This window comes from Bison bison, unplaced genomic scaffold (assembly GCF_000754665.1).
Source record: "Bison bison bison isolate TAMUID 2011002044 unplaced genomic scaffold, Bison_UMD1.0 scf7180017864163, whole genome shotgun sequence".
Taxonomy (NCBI): Eukaryota; Metazoa; Chordata; class Mammalia; order Artiodactyla; family Bovidae; genus Bison; species Bison bison.
In genome coordinates, this window is record NW_011494735.1 from 10,359,963 (window position 1) to 10,376,184 (window position 16,222).

The 16,222-nt window shown below is 44.4% G+C and overlaps 1 protein-coding gene across 1 annotated transcript in view; it reads left to right on the forward strand.

The window, feature by feature from the left end:
• Window positions 1–16,222, forward strand: part of PPM1H (protein phosphatase, Mg2+/Mn2+ dependent, 1H) — a gene marked incomplete at its 5' end in the record, with an annotated part of 306,969 nt that overhangs the window by 136,695 nt on the left and 154,052 nt on the right. The window contains 2 exons of the mRNA XM_010841630.1: window positions 3,470–3,814; window positions 14,016–14,128. Of these exons, the coding sequence (XP_010839932.1) occupies window positions 3,470–3,814; window positions 14,016–14,128 (458 nt within the window). The remainder of the gene's footprint in view (window positions 1–3,469; window positions 3,815–14,015; window positions 14,129–16,222) is intronic.

A 16,222-nucleotide genomic window follows, 5' to 3' on the forward strand; every position in this document is an offset into this window, starting at 1 on the left:
ACAGACTGGTTCCAAATAGGAAAAGGAGTACGTCAAGGCTGTGTATTGTCACCCTGCTTATTTAACTTATATGCAGAGTACATCATGAGAAACTCTGGCCTGGAAGAAGCACAAGCTGGAATCAAAATTGCCAGGAGAAATATCAATCACCTCAGATATGCAGATGACACCACCCTTATGGCAGAAAGTGAAGAAGAACTAAAGAGCCTCTTGATGAAAGTAAAAGAGGAGACTGAAAAAGTTGGCTTAAAACTCAACATTCAGAAAACTAAGATCATGGCATCCAGTCCCATCACTTCATGGCAAATAGATGGGGCAACAGTGGAAACAGTGGCTGACTTTAGTTTTCTGGGCTCCAAAATCACTGAAGATGGTGACTGCAGCCATGAAATTAAAAGACGCTTACTCCTTGGAAGGAAAGTTATGACCAACCTAGACAGCATGTTAAAAAAGCAGAGACATTACTTTGCCGACAAAGATCCGTCTAGTCAAGGCTTGAGAGTTGGACTATAAAGAAAGCTGAGTGCCGAAGAATTGATGCTGTTGAACCATGGTGTTGGAGAAGAGTCTTGCGAGTCCCTCGGACTGCAAGGAGATCCAACCAGTCCATCCTAAAGGAGATCAGTCCTGGGTGTTCATTGGAAGGACTGATGTTGAAGCTGAAACTCCAATACTTTGGCCACCTGATGAGAAGAGCTGACTCATTTGAAAAGACCTTGATGTTGGGAAAGATTGAGGGCAGGAGGAGAAGGGGACAACAGAGGATGAGATGGTTGGATGGCATCACCGACTCGATGGACATGGGTTTGGGTGGACCCTGGGAGTTGGTGATGGACAGGGAGGCCTCACATGCTGCGGTTCATGGGGTCACAAAGAGTCGGACACAACTGAGCAACTGAACTGGTGTCATAACTGGCATTCTCACTTTCACCCTTTCTTCTCCCCTAATCCTCCCATCATAGCTTGAATGATGTTTTAAAAATATAAATCAATTTTCTAACTCCCACCTCAATCAGTGGTTTTCTGTTACTGTCAAGCTGAAGCCATCACATGTTGTGGATCCTTTGTGTATCCCAGAGGGATTGAGTGGTCCAACTATCTTCCTCTCCAATCTCATGTCATCTCCTTCCTTTCCTGCCTTTCTCCCCTATTCAGTCACATGGCCACGGTTCAGTCTCCTCTTCCTCGTCACACACCTTCGACCACAGAGCTTTTGTATCTGCTGTTGCTGCCACCTGGCTTTCTCTCCTCTCCCCTCCTTACTTGTGGATTTCCAGTGGCTGTCAGCCTGGTGCTTATGTCCTCAGGAAGCGTCCTCCAATGTGCCCCTCTGCAGGCTGGTCTCACAGCGCCAAGAACCTCTCCTTGTCACCCTCACCAGAATTATGACTTCACATTTATCTGTGTGATTATTTGATCAGTGTCTATCTCTCCCCTGGATTCTTGAGTTCAGACTATGATTGATGTCTCTTTGATCTAGTTTTTCATCCCCACTGCCCCACTTTCTGTGCCTGTCACAGAAAGATAGCTCAGCAAATATTTGTTGACCTCCCCCCCAAAATTATCTCTAAACATCTAGCACAGAACTGAGTAAAAACAAAGATTTAAAGGGCACAAGTAGAGTAATGGTGTATGTCATTCTACTACATAGTATCTCCCAGCATCATTCTAAGATGGACCCAAAATGGTGGTTACGAGGGACTAGAGGGTAGGGGGATAGAAGAGATGAGTAGTAAATAAGTCCTAGAGATCTAATGCACAGTATAGTGAACACAGACAACCTTATTGTATTATAAAAGTGAAACATGCCAGGAGATTAGAACTTATTCTAACCAGAAAGAAAAAATATGTGTAGTGATAGAGATGCTAAGTATTGGCTATGATGACAACTATATCACAATATATAAATGTATCAAGCTGTACACCTTAAATTCATACCGTGTTATAGGGCAAATATATTTCAATTTCAAAAAATAAGATAGACCAAAAGAACCTTATATAATGGTTTCAGCGAAAAAAAGGAATTCAGTATTTATTGCTGCAGAGTAGACAAACCTAGTTGTCAGAAGTGGATGTAACATGTACCGCACCTGTTTAATCTCAGCGTTTAATATCTTACTCCTCTAGATACATCGTAATTGAACACCTTTTTTTTTTCCCCCCGTAGCTATGATTGAAACATGGTTTTTAAAAGTGCTCGTCTTGAAACAGTCTCGAAATCAACCAGCAGGTACCAGATCCATGGCAGATGAGGGAACATGGGCTGCATGTAGCTTCAGGGTAGGAAGAGGAAGCCAAGATGCTGAGTGACAGCTGGAAAACTGAGGGAAGTAGGACACGTGAAGAGGAGATTTTAATTGTCTGCATCTTGTGAAGGTTTGACTAGATGGGGTGTTCAAGGAAAAAACATGTTCTAAAAATTCAGGATGTAGACCTAAGCAGATGGGGCAATTATCTGAGCATGTAAAAGCCCTACTGGGGGGGAGGGAGCGAGTCTACTACCCTGAAGCATCTGCATAAAGGGCCTAATTTCCTCTAAAGAGACAGACACAGAAAACAGACTTATGAACGCAGCGGTGGGGGGAGGGGGAGGGGGAGGATGGAAGGGAGGGAGAGAAGGAGAGGGTAGGAGGTATGGAGAGAGTAACATCGAAATAGACACATTACCATATGTAAAGTAGATAGCCAATGGGAATTTGCTGTGTGACGGAGGAAACTCAAACCAGGGCTCTGTAACAACCTAGAGGACTGGGATGGGGAGGGAGAAAGGAGGTGGGTTCAGGACGGAGGGGCTATATGTGTACCTGTGGCTGATTCATGTTGATGTTTGGCAGAAACCAACACAGTATTGTAAAGCACTTATCCTTCAATTAAATATAAATAATTATAAAAATTTTTTTAAAAGACTGTGTGTCTAACCTGCTCTGGGGTTGCAGTAGAAGGGAAATGAGAAACTAGCTGTTAAAACAGTAAAGACTTATTGTTTGTATGTAGTTTTACTTCTCACTTCTACACATCAAAAAAAATTTTTTAATATTTATTTTTGCTTATTTGACTGTACCAAGTCTTAGTTGCCACATGAAGGATCTAGTTCCCTGACCAGGGATCAAACTCAGGCCTTCCACTTTAGGAGCCGAGTCTTAGCCCAGGGACCATCAGGGAAGTCCTTACACATCAATTTAAAGTAGATCTCACGCCAGCTGAGAGGGTGATGCCTTGAGATCTTGCCCTTGGTGGACAGGCAGGGACCGCTTTATCTCGGGGCGGGACAGCGGGGATAAGGGAGCAGCAGTGATGTGCCCGGGTACACATCCCTGAGTGTCTTGCCCTCTTTTGCCCTCCCCCCAACCCCCGCCCTCGTTTGCAGACAGACCACGGGTGGATGCGCTGAGCCCCAGAGGGGTGGCCCTCAGCCCTGGGCAGTGGCCGCCTCCGGTGCTTACGGTTCCTTGTCGCCCTCTCCCCGCAGGAATCGGAAGGCGTTTCCTGCCACTACTGGTCGCTGTTTGACGGTCACGCGGGGTCCGGGGCGGCCGTGGTGGCCTCCCGCCTGCTGCAGCACCACATCACGGAGCAGCTGCAGGACATCGTGGAGATCCTGAAGAACTCGGCGGTGCTGCCGCCCGCCTGCCTGGGCGAAGAGCCGGACCACACGCCCTCCAGCAGCCGGACTCTGACCCGCGCAGCCTCCCTCCGCGGAGGGGTGGGTGCCCCAGGCTCCCCCAGCACCCCGCCCACGCGCTTCTTCACCGAGAAGAAGATCCCGCACGAGTGCCTGGTTATTGGGGCTCTTGAAAGTGCATTCAAGGAAATGGTGGGTATGCCCCAGGACGCCGGGGTGGTCACTTAACCCACATCTTTGTTCTTTCAAGTCCCCTGGAAGGGCATGTCTCTGACCTGCCCATTCCTCTGCATGGTCCTCCCTCCGACTTCTCCCTGGCACAGCAGGGCTTCCATTCTCAAAAGAGTTCTAGCATCCTGTGCTGTTGAAATGTAAAAGAGGATGAAAGAGGGATAGTGCCGAGGTGATAGGCTTATAAAATAAATACCTTATTGCTTCTCTCTCTGCCAATTCTTATGATTACCAGCTGGTACCATGGCACCTAATCGAAACTGAGCAAGGGTGCCATCTGTGTGACACCTGTGTATGAGTTCCAGGTGTTTGGGGAAACAGAGCTTTGAGAAAAGTGCTCAGAAGTTTACCTTTCCTGTTCAGATCCGGTCTGAGAACATGATTGGCAGTGTGGTTCCCATTGCTTAAAGCAAGGAGGGGCCAGTACCTAAGAATTATTTGTTTTAGGTGGGAACATGGATTTATTTGTTGGTACATTTAAACTGGAACATGTGTGACCGAGAGATTCAGCCTCCTTCCTGAGAACACACAGAGCTGCCCTTACAGCGTCCCCTGCTGTTCTGCCCTGTGAGAGGCACACAGATGGGCTCTTCGGTACCACCCCTTTCCCTCTTGAGCTCACTTTATACGGTGGCACTTATTTGAGTTCCAGAGATTTGTCTCTCCTGAGCGACATCCTGTGTGCAGATTCAGGAAGAGATACGTAAAGATGTTCTAAGTACTGGAGTAGGGTGAGTGAGCAATGATAGTGCCCTTAAAACGTGGAGATTAAAAAGTAACGACAGTGGATGTCCCTGGTGGCCTAGTGGTTAAGATTTCACCTTCCAATGCAAGGAATGTGGGTTCGATCCCTGGTCAGGGAGCTGAGATCCCACATGCTGTGCCGCCAGAAAGATCGAAACATAAAAACAACCCCAAAAAATCAAAACATAAAAACAAAAGGCAATATTGTAACACATTTAATAAATACTTTAAAAATGACCCACATCAAAAAATCTTAAAAAAAAAAACCCATGATGATGGACTTCCCTGGTGGTCCAGCGGTTAAGACTCTGCAGTTTCACTGCAGAAGACATGAGTTCCATCCCTGGTCAGGGAAAAACCACAGGCCGTGTAGTGCGCCCAAAAGAAAGAAAAGTAATGACAAGCTCTTAAAGCAAGACCTGCAGAACTGAACGTACACGCTGTAAGCATCCCAGGATCTCAGGATGTTAGGTTGAGTGCTAATGAGAAGAGAAAAGTAAGTAAGATTAAACAGCATCATCTCATCTGAGTTGTTTACAAAGCAAAACTTGTTCCTATATTCACGCCTCTAATTTGCACACTCTCTTCTCTTTAACTCATTTCTTCTTTGGTCCCAGCATTTCTCTCCATGTCACATACCCTTTGAGTAGCAGGTAACTTAAAATGCACCTCCATCTCGGAAGTATTTGGTAGCCTTCAAGTCCAAGAGAAACACCAGGAGCCTGGAAAAGATTATTTAGGAAAAAAAGAATTAAGGTAGTAAAATTGACTCCTACTCAGGCTTGGTATAAAGTCTCTATCAGGGAAGCTCCGATGTGATAGCTATTTCTAAATGCAAATGCTCAAAAAGCTGAATAGTTGAGGTAAAAATCTGACAATGGACTGTGCCCATATGGAAGGAAAATTCCTCTTGTATATGAAAAACAGAAACAATTTTGGGTTTTTTGTTTTCCTTCGCTGTAGCTAGTGCTATGGGGTATCTTTTACTTGGAATTGCTGTATTCTCAACTTTATCCACCAGAGGCCGATGTCACATTGAGTCAGGCCTCCACACTGATCTCAGGCTGTTTCTGCCAGTTAATGGCTCAGGGTTCCTAGCAACCTGTTGAGAGTCTCATTCAAAAAAATACTAAGAACCTCATTCTGGGTCTTTGTTTGTTTTAAATTTTTTTTAACTTTTCACTAGCTAATTCATGACCAGAAATTTTTCTTGCACATTTAACTGCCATCAAAAAGATCATTTTACTTTCCTGTGTAATTTATTCAATCCATAAATATTTGTTGAAAGCTACCTGTAAGCCAGGTCTCACTGGGAAAAGAGGATTGAAGAAATTAGGCAAAGGTGGGTGTTAAACAGATAAAATATAAATGGGAAGGGCCTCGAGAGGAAAAATGCAGGTGAGTAGGAATCTGATAAAGAGATGAAGGAAGGGTTCCCTGGAGAAGTCCTCCTGTGGCCCAGAGAACCGGGGGCTGGGAGGAGTGTTCTGGGCAGAGGAGAGCATTTGTGTGAAGAGCCACGTCAGAGAAACAACCCAGATGGGCTGGAAGCAGCAAGCTGACATCCACCGTAGTTGTTGTTCTGTCACTAAATCGTGTCCGACTTTTTGCAAACCTATGGACTGACTGCAGCACACCAGGCTTCCCTGTCCTTCACTATCTCCCAGAGTTTGCCCAAACTCATGTCCATTGAGTCAGTGATGTCATCCAACCATCTCATCCTCTGTCACCCCCTTCTCCTCCTGCCTTCAGTCTTTTCCAGCATCAGGATGTTTTCCAGTGAGTTGGCTCTTGGCATCAGGTGGCCAAAATATTGGAGCTTCAACTTCAGCATCAGTCTTTCCAATGAATATTCAGCGTTGATTTCCTTTAGGATTAACTGGTTTGACCTCCTTCTTGTCCAAGGGACTCTCAATAGCACCACAGTTGAGAAGCATCAATTCTTTGGCACTTAGCCTTCTTTATGGCCCATGACTATTGGTCACTTTATGGTCCACACATGACTCATATCCATACATGACTATTGGAAAAACCATAACCTTTACCAGACGGAGCTTTGTTGGCAATGTGATGTCTCTGCTTTTTAATACACTGTCTAGGTTTTTCATAGCTTTTCTTCCAAGGAGCAAGCGTGTTTTCATTTCATGGCTGCAGTCACCATCTGCAGTGATTTTGGAGCCCAAGAAAATAAAGTCTGTCTCTATAGTTAGATGACAACAAGAGTAGGGATGCTGTTGGGCAACTTGGAGAGGCCGTCTGTAACCAGCCTGTGGGTGGCTCACTGTACCATAGAATGAATCTGGGGCTTTATGCCATATCTGTTCTTTTCTAATCCACCCTACCTTGTAGCCTCCTCTTCACACTTCGGTTTTCCCTGGATTGCCTCTCTAGCCCCCAGCATGCCAGAGGCCTACCTGGGCTTTGCTCCATGTGCTTGGCCTTAAAGTGAGAACAGTCATTATTCCTTGCTTCTCCGGGTTCTTGGCAGGGTGGCCGACGTCCTCCTCGGCTGGGGACTGAGCCAGCAGATGCCTCTTGGCCCAGAATAGTTACTAATACTGTCCCCTTTTACTCTCCAAAGTGTCCCTGTCTGGATGATGTTTTATGTTTACCCTAATTATAGAGAGATGCTCTAGTTTTCCCTTTGCTTCATCAGGGACTTGAGGAAAAAATCTACTCCGGTGTCACAGAAATATGCCTGGCTTAACCATTAAGCAGCCTGGGCTGAGCTGTAGAGCTCACAACACAGAAATGTAGTCTCACTTTAAGGTCCTGGAAGGCCACTGCCAACTCATAAAAAGTATTTTTCCTTTCCTTCTTTCCTCAATATTAGGTTTTTGAGAGAGTGGGTGTTTGAAGGTAAAATTTGTTTTTTAATAATATGTAGGGCGCTCCTTTGTTGACCTGCTCTTGGTGGTTTCTCCTCAGGCCTTTTCAGGGAGGAGCAGGTTTGCAGTTGCCTAGCCATTCTTAATTTTTTTTTTTTTTCCCTTCCCACAGCCAGCTAGCTTTCTAGCTCTCCTGTTGCTAGGTGTTCTTTGAGTTTTGCAGGTTTTCTGCCATTCTGATCCTCTGTAACAGGAAAACTCACTGTTGAATAAGATTCAGTCACTTCAGCTCTGTGACTCTCTTGTTTCCTCTTGCACTTTTAACCCCCCCAAATTCCCCATGCCCAGCGCCTAAGCCTCAAACATGCTGTTCTGATGACATCTTTGCAGCCACCCCTCTTGAGATTCAGAATGTAACTTATCTTCAAAGGCCAAGCTTGCCTTTCATTTGAGGTTTTGCTTTATTTATGACAGGGAAGTAGAATCTGAAGTCTGTCTTGTCTCCTTCTTTCTTCCCACCTCCCACCGGTTCCCTCTCAATTACTGATATTTATTTAGCTTATATTTTATAACCAGCATTCTTCTAGACACCGTGGGAATCTAGAAGTGAAAGATTTGATTTTATATCTGGAGGCATTTGTAGTCACATTAGATGAACATAGAGATATACAGCGTTTCGTTTGTTTTAATACTCTGTGACATCAAGTGAAAAGTTGATATCTGTCTGAAGGAGAGAATCAGTTAAAAAGATTCAGAAACGTTAGGCCAGAATATATAGTATTTATCTCTAGGAAAACGGGAGTGCTCGTCAGAAAATGTAAACTAACAGACATTGGCGGGGGATGCTGTGGACACGGGGAGATGTTCAGCAGAGTTGTTGTTGTTCAGTCGCTCGGTCATGTCCAACTCTTTGCAACCCCATGGACTGCAGCCCACCAGCCTCCCAGTCCATCACTATCTCCTGGAGTTTGCTCAGACTCATGCCCGTTGAGTCAATGATGCCATCCAACCATCTCAAGGGGAGATGATAAGTTTCATCAAATACTATAAGCTTCTTTGAAGGTTTCCTTTCCTCTTTGATCCTGGGGTTGCCTAGCACAGTTCATGGCTTGTGAGAAGGTGACCTCTGACTACAGGCCTCTGATCCTTGCTGGCAGAGGCGGGGTTGCCCTGCGCCCCCCTCCCCATTGTATCTCATCTTGGATCTCTCTTCAGAGTGAGAAGGCTGGTCCTCCTGTGTCCACCATGGAAAATGAACCCTCACTTCCCGAAGGACCAGAATCTTAGGGACTTCTTGAGTGACTTCATTTCTGCTTTCCGTCACCATTTTATAATAATGCCTACTGCCCCAGCTAAGTTTTGTCACTTATTAGGTAGGTGGTGGCCTGATCCAGGATGACAGGTATGAAGAAGATAAGTGTCTTCCAAGTCTTGATGTCAGTGTCCTTCTTTCTTCCACATCCTCCAGAAACAGGGGAGTCGGCATTTCAGACTCACGCAAGAAGTCATTTCCATTGTTGGTATGGTTGTAGGAGACGACCTAGGAACCAGAAGCAAGGCAGTAGCGATGACCTTTTTACCTACAGGAATTGAATTCTGAACACAAGGAGGAGGATCTCAAAATTCTGTCCTATTTCATTTTCAGTGTGGCTATAGATTCCTTGCCACAGTGCAGAATTTTTTGGAGGTTTGGTTGTTACTCAGGGAGAAAAAAATAGCAATATTTTAACTTGTAAAACTGCCATACATCTTTCTAAAATATGGATTAAATGGTTGGAAATACCATTCAGCTTGGCTTTGTTCATAAAAAGAACATATGGTGAAAAAGGAGGACAAATGCAGAGTTTATTTATAGTTTATAAATCCTAGTGGTTTTGAGAATTAGAATATTCATGGTAAGTGGACTTCTAGTGGGTTTTGTGTGTGTGTGGTGGTGCTAGTGGTAAAGAACCTGCCTGCCGTTGCAGGAGATATAAGAGATGCGGGTTCGATCCCTGGGTCAGGAAGATCCCCTGGAGGAGGGCATGGAAACCCACTCCATTATTCTTGCCTTGGGAATCCCATGGACAGAGAAGCATGGAGGGCTAAGGTCCATAAAGTCGCAGAGAGTCAGACATGACTGAAGCAACAGCTCCTGTGTGTTTTTAGAACAGGAGTCCCTCCAAGGAATGAGCATGTGATTCCACAAACAGCCAGCAGGTGGCAATATGAGGCAGTGCTGTTTTTCTCCTTCTACAGTGCCTAACAGATTGGCTCGTCCTCAGAATAAACCGAAATCAGACCCAGATACTGAAACCATGCAGAATCTTATTATTTGTGACTGACACTATTAACACTGTGCTCAGAACCATGTTTTAGCCCAGTTAGGGGGAGCTGCCAGTCCTATTGAAACTCCCCAACACTCTCCCTTCTGGTGTTTGACATTGCTTTCCTTTTGCGATCTAAAATTGGTAGGAAACAAAGAATCATCCTGGAGTTGCATTATCTCTGGGACTTTAAAACCAAATTGCACCGATCCTGAGCAGTATATTTTCTTTCTTTCAGTTCTTTCCTGCTGAGTTAGTCTCGTTTCACACACCTCTCTTTTTTTTCCCCTTCATTGGTCTCATTCTTCCTTGCAACAAAAAGGAGCAAAACACAATCCTAAGTCTTAAAAATTGAATCCATTCTTTGATTTAGAGATAAGCCTTACTTAAATATAATATTCAGAGAGCCACAAAACAGGGTAAATCAGTTCTGCTAAGTAGAAAGTAGTCTTGAGAGGGACTCCTGATTGAGCAGATAAATCAGTTATCTTGTTAATTGAATCTTCTGAGTCACTTAAGTTGATCCTTTTAGATCATACTTGAAAAAGAATGATAGTAAAGTGCTTGTGTTCTGCTGGTAATTTATTCTAGATTTACGCCTGGAGGTTCATGACAGCTAAAATGGGGAAGCTGTTCCATATCGGTCTTTGTTTAGCAAAAAGCAGTGGGCAGTTTTTCCGTGATTTCCTTGATCTTTTGAGAAAAATACCCAAAGTTCTTGAGGGATACATTTTTATGTGTTTTTTCTCCCACCTAGAGTGTGAGAAGCTTAAGCTGACTGGAAAAGTTGAGAGTTTGAAGAAATTAGGTAGTTAATTTAACAGTAAATACGTCTTTATTGACTTCATTTATCATGTTTGATCTGGTAGTAAAAGAACCACCCAGCTGGTCCTTAACTGTTCCTTTCAGGACTAAGATTTTCTGATACATCTTTTTAAAGAGTAGTAGGTGGTGTAGGAAAAAATAAATGTGCTATTTTGGCTTCTAGGGAGGGGAGGGGGAAGCAATTATTTTTAGACTGTGTTCTAGTTACACCCAGTTTTAGAGGAAATAAAAAAGCATATTTTCACGTCAGTGCATCCTTCAGGGGGGATTAAGTCTGTGGAAATATATTTTTCAAATCCTTGTCACTGTGATCCCGGAGAGTACACATGTAATTAAAGTGTGTGCCTGTGAGTCTGAGCACACGCGCATATGTATATTACCACACAAAGCCAGGAAGTGATGAAAGCATGAGCATCTTAGCAAAGTTTCTTGCATAAAAAATAGCTAGACTGTGGTCCACTGCTTATGTGGAAGTGTTGCCAGATTTAGCATTCCTCATGCCAGGAGAACTACAGAGGGAAGATAGTGGAAACTTAGGGAAAGTTGAAAGAAATGATGAAATCAATTAGAAAAAAATATTGACTTATGTTATTAATGTAATAGCAAAGGTTTCACTGGACAAGCTGACTGGAATGTTTCCCTAAAAATTAAAGGCAAATGTAGCAGATTATCTTAGTGTCAAACACTATCTTGATTTTTTTTCAAAGGATGAAATAATTCTATAATCAGAGTCTCTTGTGATGTAAACCATGATACGAAATGCACCTATGATGCAGAATAATCTTGTTTATCTGAATCCTGGAGGAATTGTTTGCTGTGGGCGGCTCTTTCACATGGACTCTGTGTATCTTTTGGATGGGAGCAGTGATTTAGTTTCTCAAGCATCGTTCACACTCCAGTCCACATACAAAAATTGTCTTTCATTTAGACTTTAGGTATTCAAACAGATATTGATCCTGGATGTGAAAGGATGGTTTCTGTAACTAGAGCAGTTCTTCCCAGTGTATTAAAAATAGTCGTGTTGGGTGTGAACTTTATATATCAGTTTCTATATTAATTTGATGAAATGTGTATCTATCATAGTATCAACTTTTTATCATTTATTTAAGTGCAAATAAATTGAATAAGCCTACTCACAAACTCCTTTTGAGTAGGGTTGTTGGTTCTGTTTTGATGCACTCTTTAGAGGTTCAAACTTCTGACATCGGAATGTTTTCTTTCTCCTCTTTCACTTTCTTATGACTGGCTTTCCCTGCTAACCTCCATGCCCCTCCTCCTCACCACTCTCCAGCTTCCCACCATTCCTGCCTGGGTTCAGATAGCCATTTGTTTGTTCTTGTCAATTGACTGCATTTCACTGGACACGTGGGTTCCTGCTTAATTATTATCTCAGTGAGCAGTGATTCACATTGTAAGCTTTTCATTTATGAATCGTAGACTACATGTCTCATGTTCAGGCAGAGGTAAAAATTTGGAAACTCAGGCATTTTATAATGGATTTCTTTTTTTGCCCATTTAATAGGTATTTATTAAATTACCTTCTACTTGGCCCGATATGGGTGTTGAGGGTCTCGCAATGAGGGAGAAAGGTTTCTGCTCTCCGTCATGGGATCTAGGCTGTGGGGAACATCCAGATGGTCTGCTAAGCCCCTCACCCACTCCATCTAACTTAATCCTGATGTCAGCCCTTTAAGCTAATTTATACAGAGTTTGTAAATAAGTTCTAAAAATCCAGTATGGTCTTTGAAGGTGGTCTGCATGCTTGACCCATCTGTGGCTCTTGATGCTGTCATTCACTCAGCCCCTAAGTTTTCTTCACTTGCTTGTAAACCATCACATCCCATATGCACTCATCCTTACCCCTCTCATGGTTTCTCAGCCTTCCGCCCATCCTCCCCTCAACCCTTTCCTTAGTTCATTCCCAGGATATTAGGTTCTCCCAGGGCCTCTCTTTGTACTTTCTCTCTCCTTAGATTTTGACCAGTGCTCTGTCCTTAATCTGTTTGCAGAGCTCAGGCTCTGCCCCTGTTTCTGGTTTCTTGCTGGTGATTTATCTACTGTTATTGCCACCTCTGGCCTCTGGAGCAGAGCAGTTGCTGATAAATGCTGGGTTGCTGAATTATCTCCCCCTTTCCATCAGGAGGCTGGCGGCAGCAGCTGAGTTCTAATCCTGGGGGTCCCTGGGAATCACGAAAGGACTCTGATGTTGGGTCAGCCCACAGCACCCTCAGAGCCAGGCAGGCCACTGTTCCCTGCTCTTCTGTGCCCATCCTCCTTCCCCCTCCCTTGCCCTGACAGTAGGTGACGTGACGGTGGGAACTTTGGGCATTGTTTTAGCTAGTGTCCAGTTTATTTTCCTAATTCAACTCACATTTTTTCTGAAGTCACGGAACCCTGGCTTCTGTCACTGACACGGAATTTCACAAAGCCATCTGTCTTGAGGATGATGCCTGTCTGTCGATAGAAGTGTGGTTCTATTTTTATTTTTCTTGGGGAGACCTCTTTAAGTGGCAGGTAATAAATACTAGGCTGTAGAGGAGAAGAACCTGATAAGAATCCAAACTCCTGCCGGGTAAATGCTGGCAGGTTCTCTGCATCTGAACAGTGAGGTTAATAATATGGCTGTGAGGATGAGATGAGATTCTGTTTGTAAAGCAGAGGAGGTGCTCACTGAATGTTTCCTGTAACTGTTCGTGTGTGTCCCTCTTCTGAATCAGTGGCCTTAGGAAGAAAAAGTCAGATGAGAGTTCAGAAGCTTCTCCCTTTGATCAGTAAGATGGAGGTGGACTCCTACTGGAGTTGAGTTGAGGACACAGTCCTTCAAGTCACCTCTTTTATCTGGCTGTAAAGGAAATTATTTCTTGGAGACTTTGGGCTTGAAAGTATTCATCAGATCCAAGCACTCGGTGTTATTAGCCTCTCTAATCTATTTTCCACATGGCAGCTCAAGCCATCCATACAAAAACTAAATTTTCCATAAGCCATGATATTTATTGAATACAGTTGGTTTGATTCTTCTCATTTTTGTCTGATTATATCTGTTTGCCTTCCCTTGTTTCCTGTCTGTGGTCTGCAGATGGCCTGGGAGGCGACAGTCTGGTGCCAGTGTCCTCTCCAGAAACGCTCATCAAGTGGTAGAAAAGCCAGTACCAAAGATTTTCCTCTCCCTTCTTTGAAGCACCTTCAGATTCTTAGGGCTGCCGTCAGGGAGTGAGGCTAAGAAAGCCTTTGATCCTGTACAGTCCCACCTGTACAATTCCTGTACAAACCCACCAGGCTCTTCTATCCATGCAATTCTCCAGGCAAGAATACTAGAGTGGGTAGCCATTCCCTTCTCCAGGGGATCTTCCTGACCGAGGGATGGAACCCACATCTCCTGCATTGCAGGCAGATTCTTTCCCATCTGAGCCACAAGGGAGGCCCTGTACAATCCAGCGCTGACTCTCTTTTCTTCTCTAGGACCTACAAATTGAACGCGAGAGGAGTTTGTACAACATATCTGGTGGCTGCACAGCACTCACTGTGGTCTGCCTTCTGGGGAAGCTGTACGTGGCCAACGCTGGGGACAGCAGGTGAGCAGATGAGCCTTCTGGGTCTTTCTAAAGTCGAATGCTTTCCTTTAGTTTTTTAAATCTTTTTAAAAAATGAAATGATTAGAAATAAAGCAATTCTGTCTGGGATTCAATATTGAGAAAGATAAGCCTTCTACATCTGGATAAAAATATATTTAAGAAGATTTGTCAGGCTGGTATGAAAAGGTGCAGGTTGCCTTCTCCTTACTTGCCTGTAGTGGTGTATATATAAATAGATATATAGATATGCTTTTGTTTAACCTAAACTGGTAGTATCCAAATGTTTTTTGACTTTAGAACCTGATTTTCAATGAAAGCTTAGCAAAGGCATTAATGTGTGAGAGTGACGAGGAAGAAGGACAGGGATTTGAATGAAGTGGGTGTTTGGAGGGGACCCAGGAGGACTTCCCGGCTAGTTCCTCTTTGGCTCAGTGACTTTGCCCTGTCCCTTCCCAGAAGCCCGGGAGTTCCTCCTTTTATGCATGTGCCCCTACAGGCTGCCTTTTCTTCTCCTCTGGGTTCAGCTGAGAGGAATTTGAGCCAACAGAAGATGATTTAACCCTTACTCTATCCAGTATTACCGGCAATAAGATAGACTTATCTTTTTGTTTAATATTATTAATTTTTTATTTTTGACTGTGCCAGGTGTTCGCTGGGACGTGGGCTTTTCTCTAGTTGCACCAGGTTAGGGCTACTCTCTCGCTAGAGTGTGCAGGCTTCTCCTCGCAGTGGCTTCTCTTGTTGCAGAGCTCGGGCTCTACAGCACTTGGGCTTCAGTCGTCGCAGCTCATGGGCTCAGAAGTTGCTGCTCCGCGGCTCTAGAGCACAGGCTCAATAGTTGTGGCACACAGATTTAGTTGCTCCGAGGCATGTGGAATCTTCCCAGTTCAAGGATCAAACTCGTGTCTCCTGCACTGGCAGGCGGATTCTTTATCACTGAGCCACCAGGGAAGCCCTAGACCTGTGTTTTAATCATCTTTTAAAAAAGCATTTGTGTTTATTAATTTGGCTATACAGGGTCTTAGTTGCGGCACTCAAACTCTTAGTTGCAGCATGTGGGATCTTAGTCCCCTGAACAGGGATTGTTATCTGGACCCCCTGCATTGGAAATGCAAAGTCTTAGCCACTGGACCACCAGGGGAGTCCCCTAATCTTCTTTTAAATAACTGATGTGTGCTCACTTTAGGTTCGGCCACATCGGTTATTTACCCTATACTAAATTATAGACCTTGTGAAAAGCCTTCTAATATGTATTACACACGTCCGCCCCTTAAGTAACAAAATATGTTGGCTTTCTAGTAGGACTTTTTGCTAAAGGCTGACTCTTGATTCTGAAAGCAGTCAAAGGCCTGGACTCTAATCATGATTCCTGAGAAGATGGGTGATTTCCCTACTCGGGCTGTGGTCTAAGGACGCTGTCTTTCCTCCAGCCCCTTCCTCTGGGCCACTTGCCTCTTCTCAGCATTGCTGCTTGGTCTGGCTCTCCTTGAGGTCAGTCTCCACCCCTCACCTTCCCTGTCTCCATCACGTTTGTGGGGAAGACAGTCTCCTTCAGGCAATCAAGGAATTCCAGATTACAGGAATTACAAAGCAGCAGAGCCTGAGGGCGTCTCCAGTCACCCTAGTTAAGCATCTGCACCCAGTCTTCCCACTGAAGATTCTGGAGACCAAAGGAGAGTGACCTGCCAAGACAGCAGTTTTGGGGATTTGGACATTGATGTTTTTTGAAGATCTGTTTATGTTTAAGGCTTATGTGAATTTCTTTTCTGCTCTGTAAGATATCTCAGTTTCAATGTAAAATTTTTCCAGGTAAATGGAAGTGAATATAAGATGCCATGTTTATGTCATGGCTTCTATTCCCTAGTGGTCCTAGGAGGAGATAGACTTCAACTCACGTGGATCAACTGGCTGAAGGAGCGAGAGGGGACCAGCTAGGAGCATTGCAGCTCAGGAAGGCGTTGACCCTGCTAGACCTGCAGAGTCCAGGGAAGAAATGCTACAGCGGAGCTGGGAGAGGGGCCGCTGATGAAGGCCCTTGGCCAGGGGCCGCAGGAAAGAGTGGGAGGAGGCCCCTGACTCTCTCCTTCTTCCCAT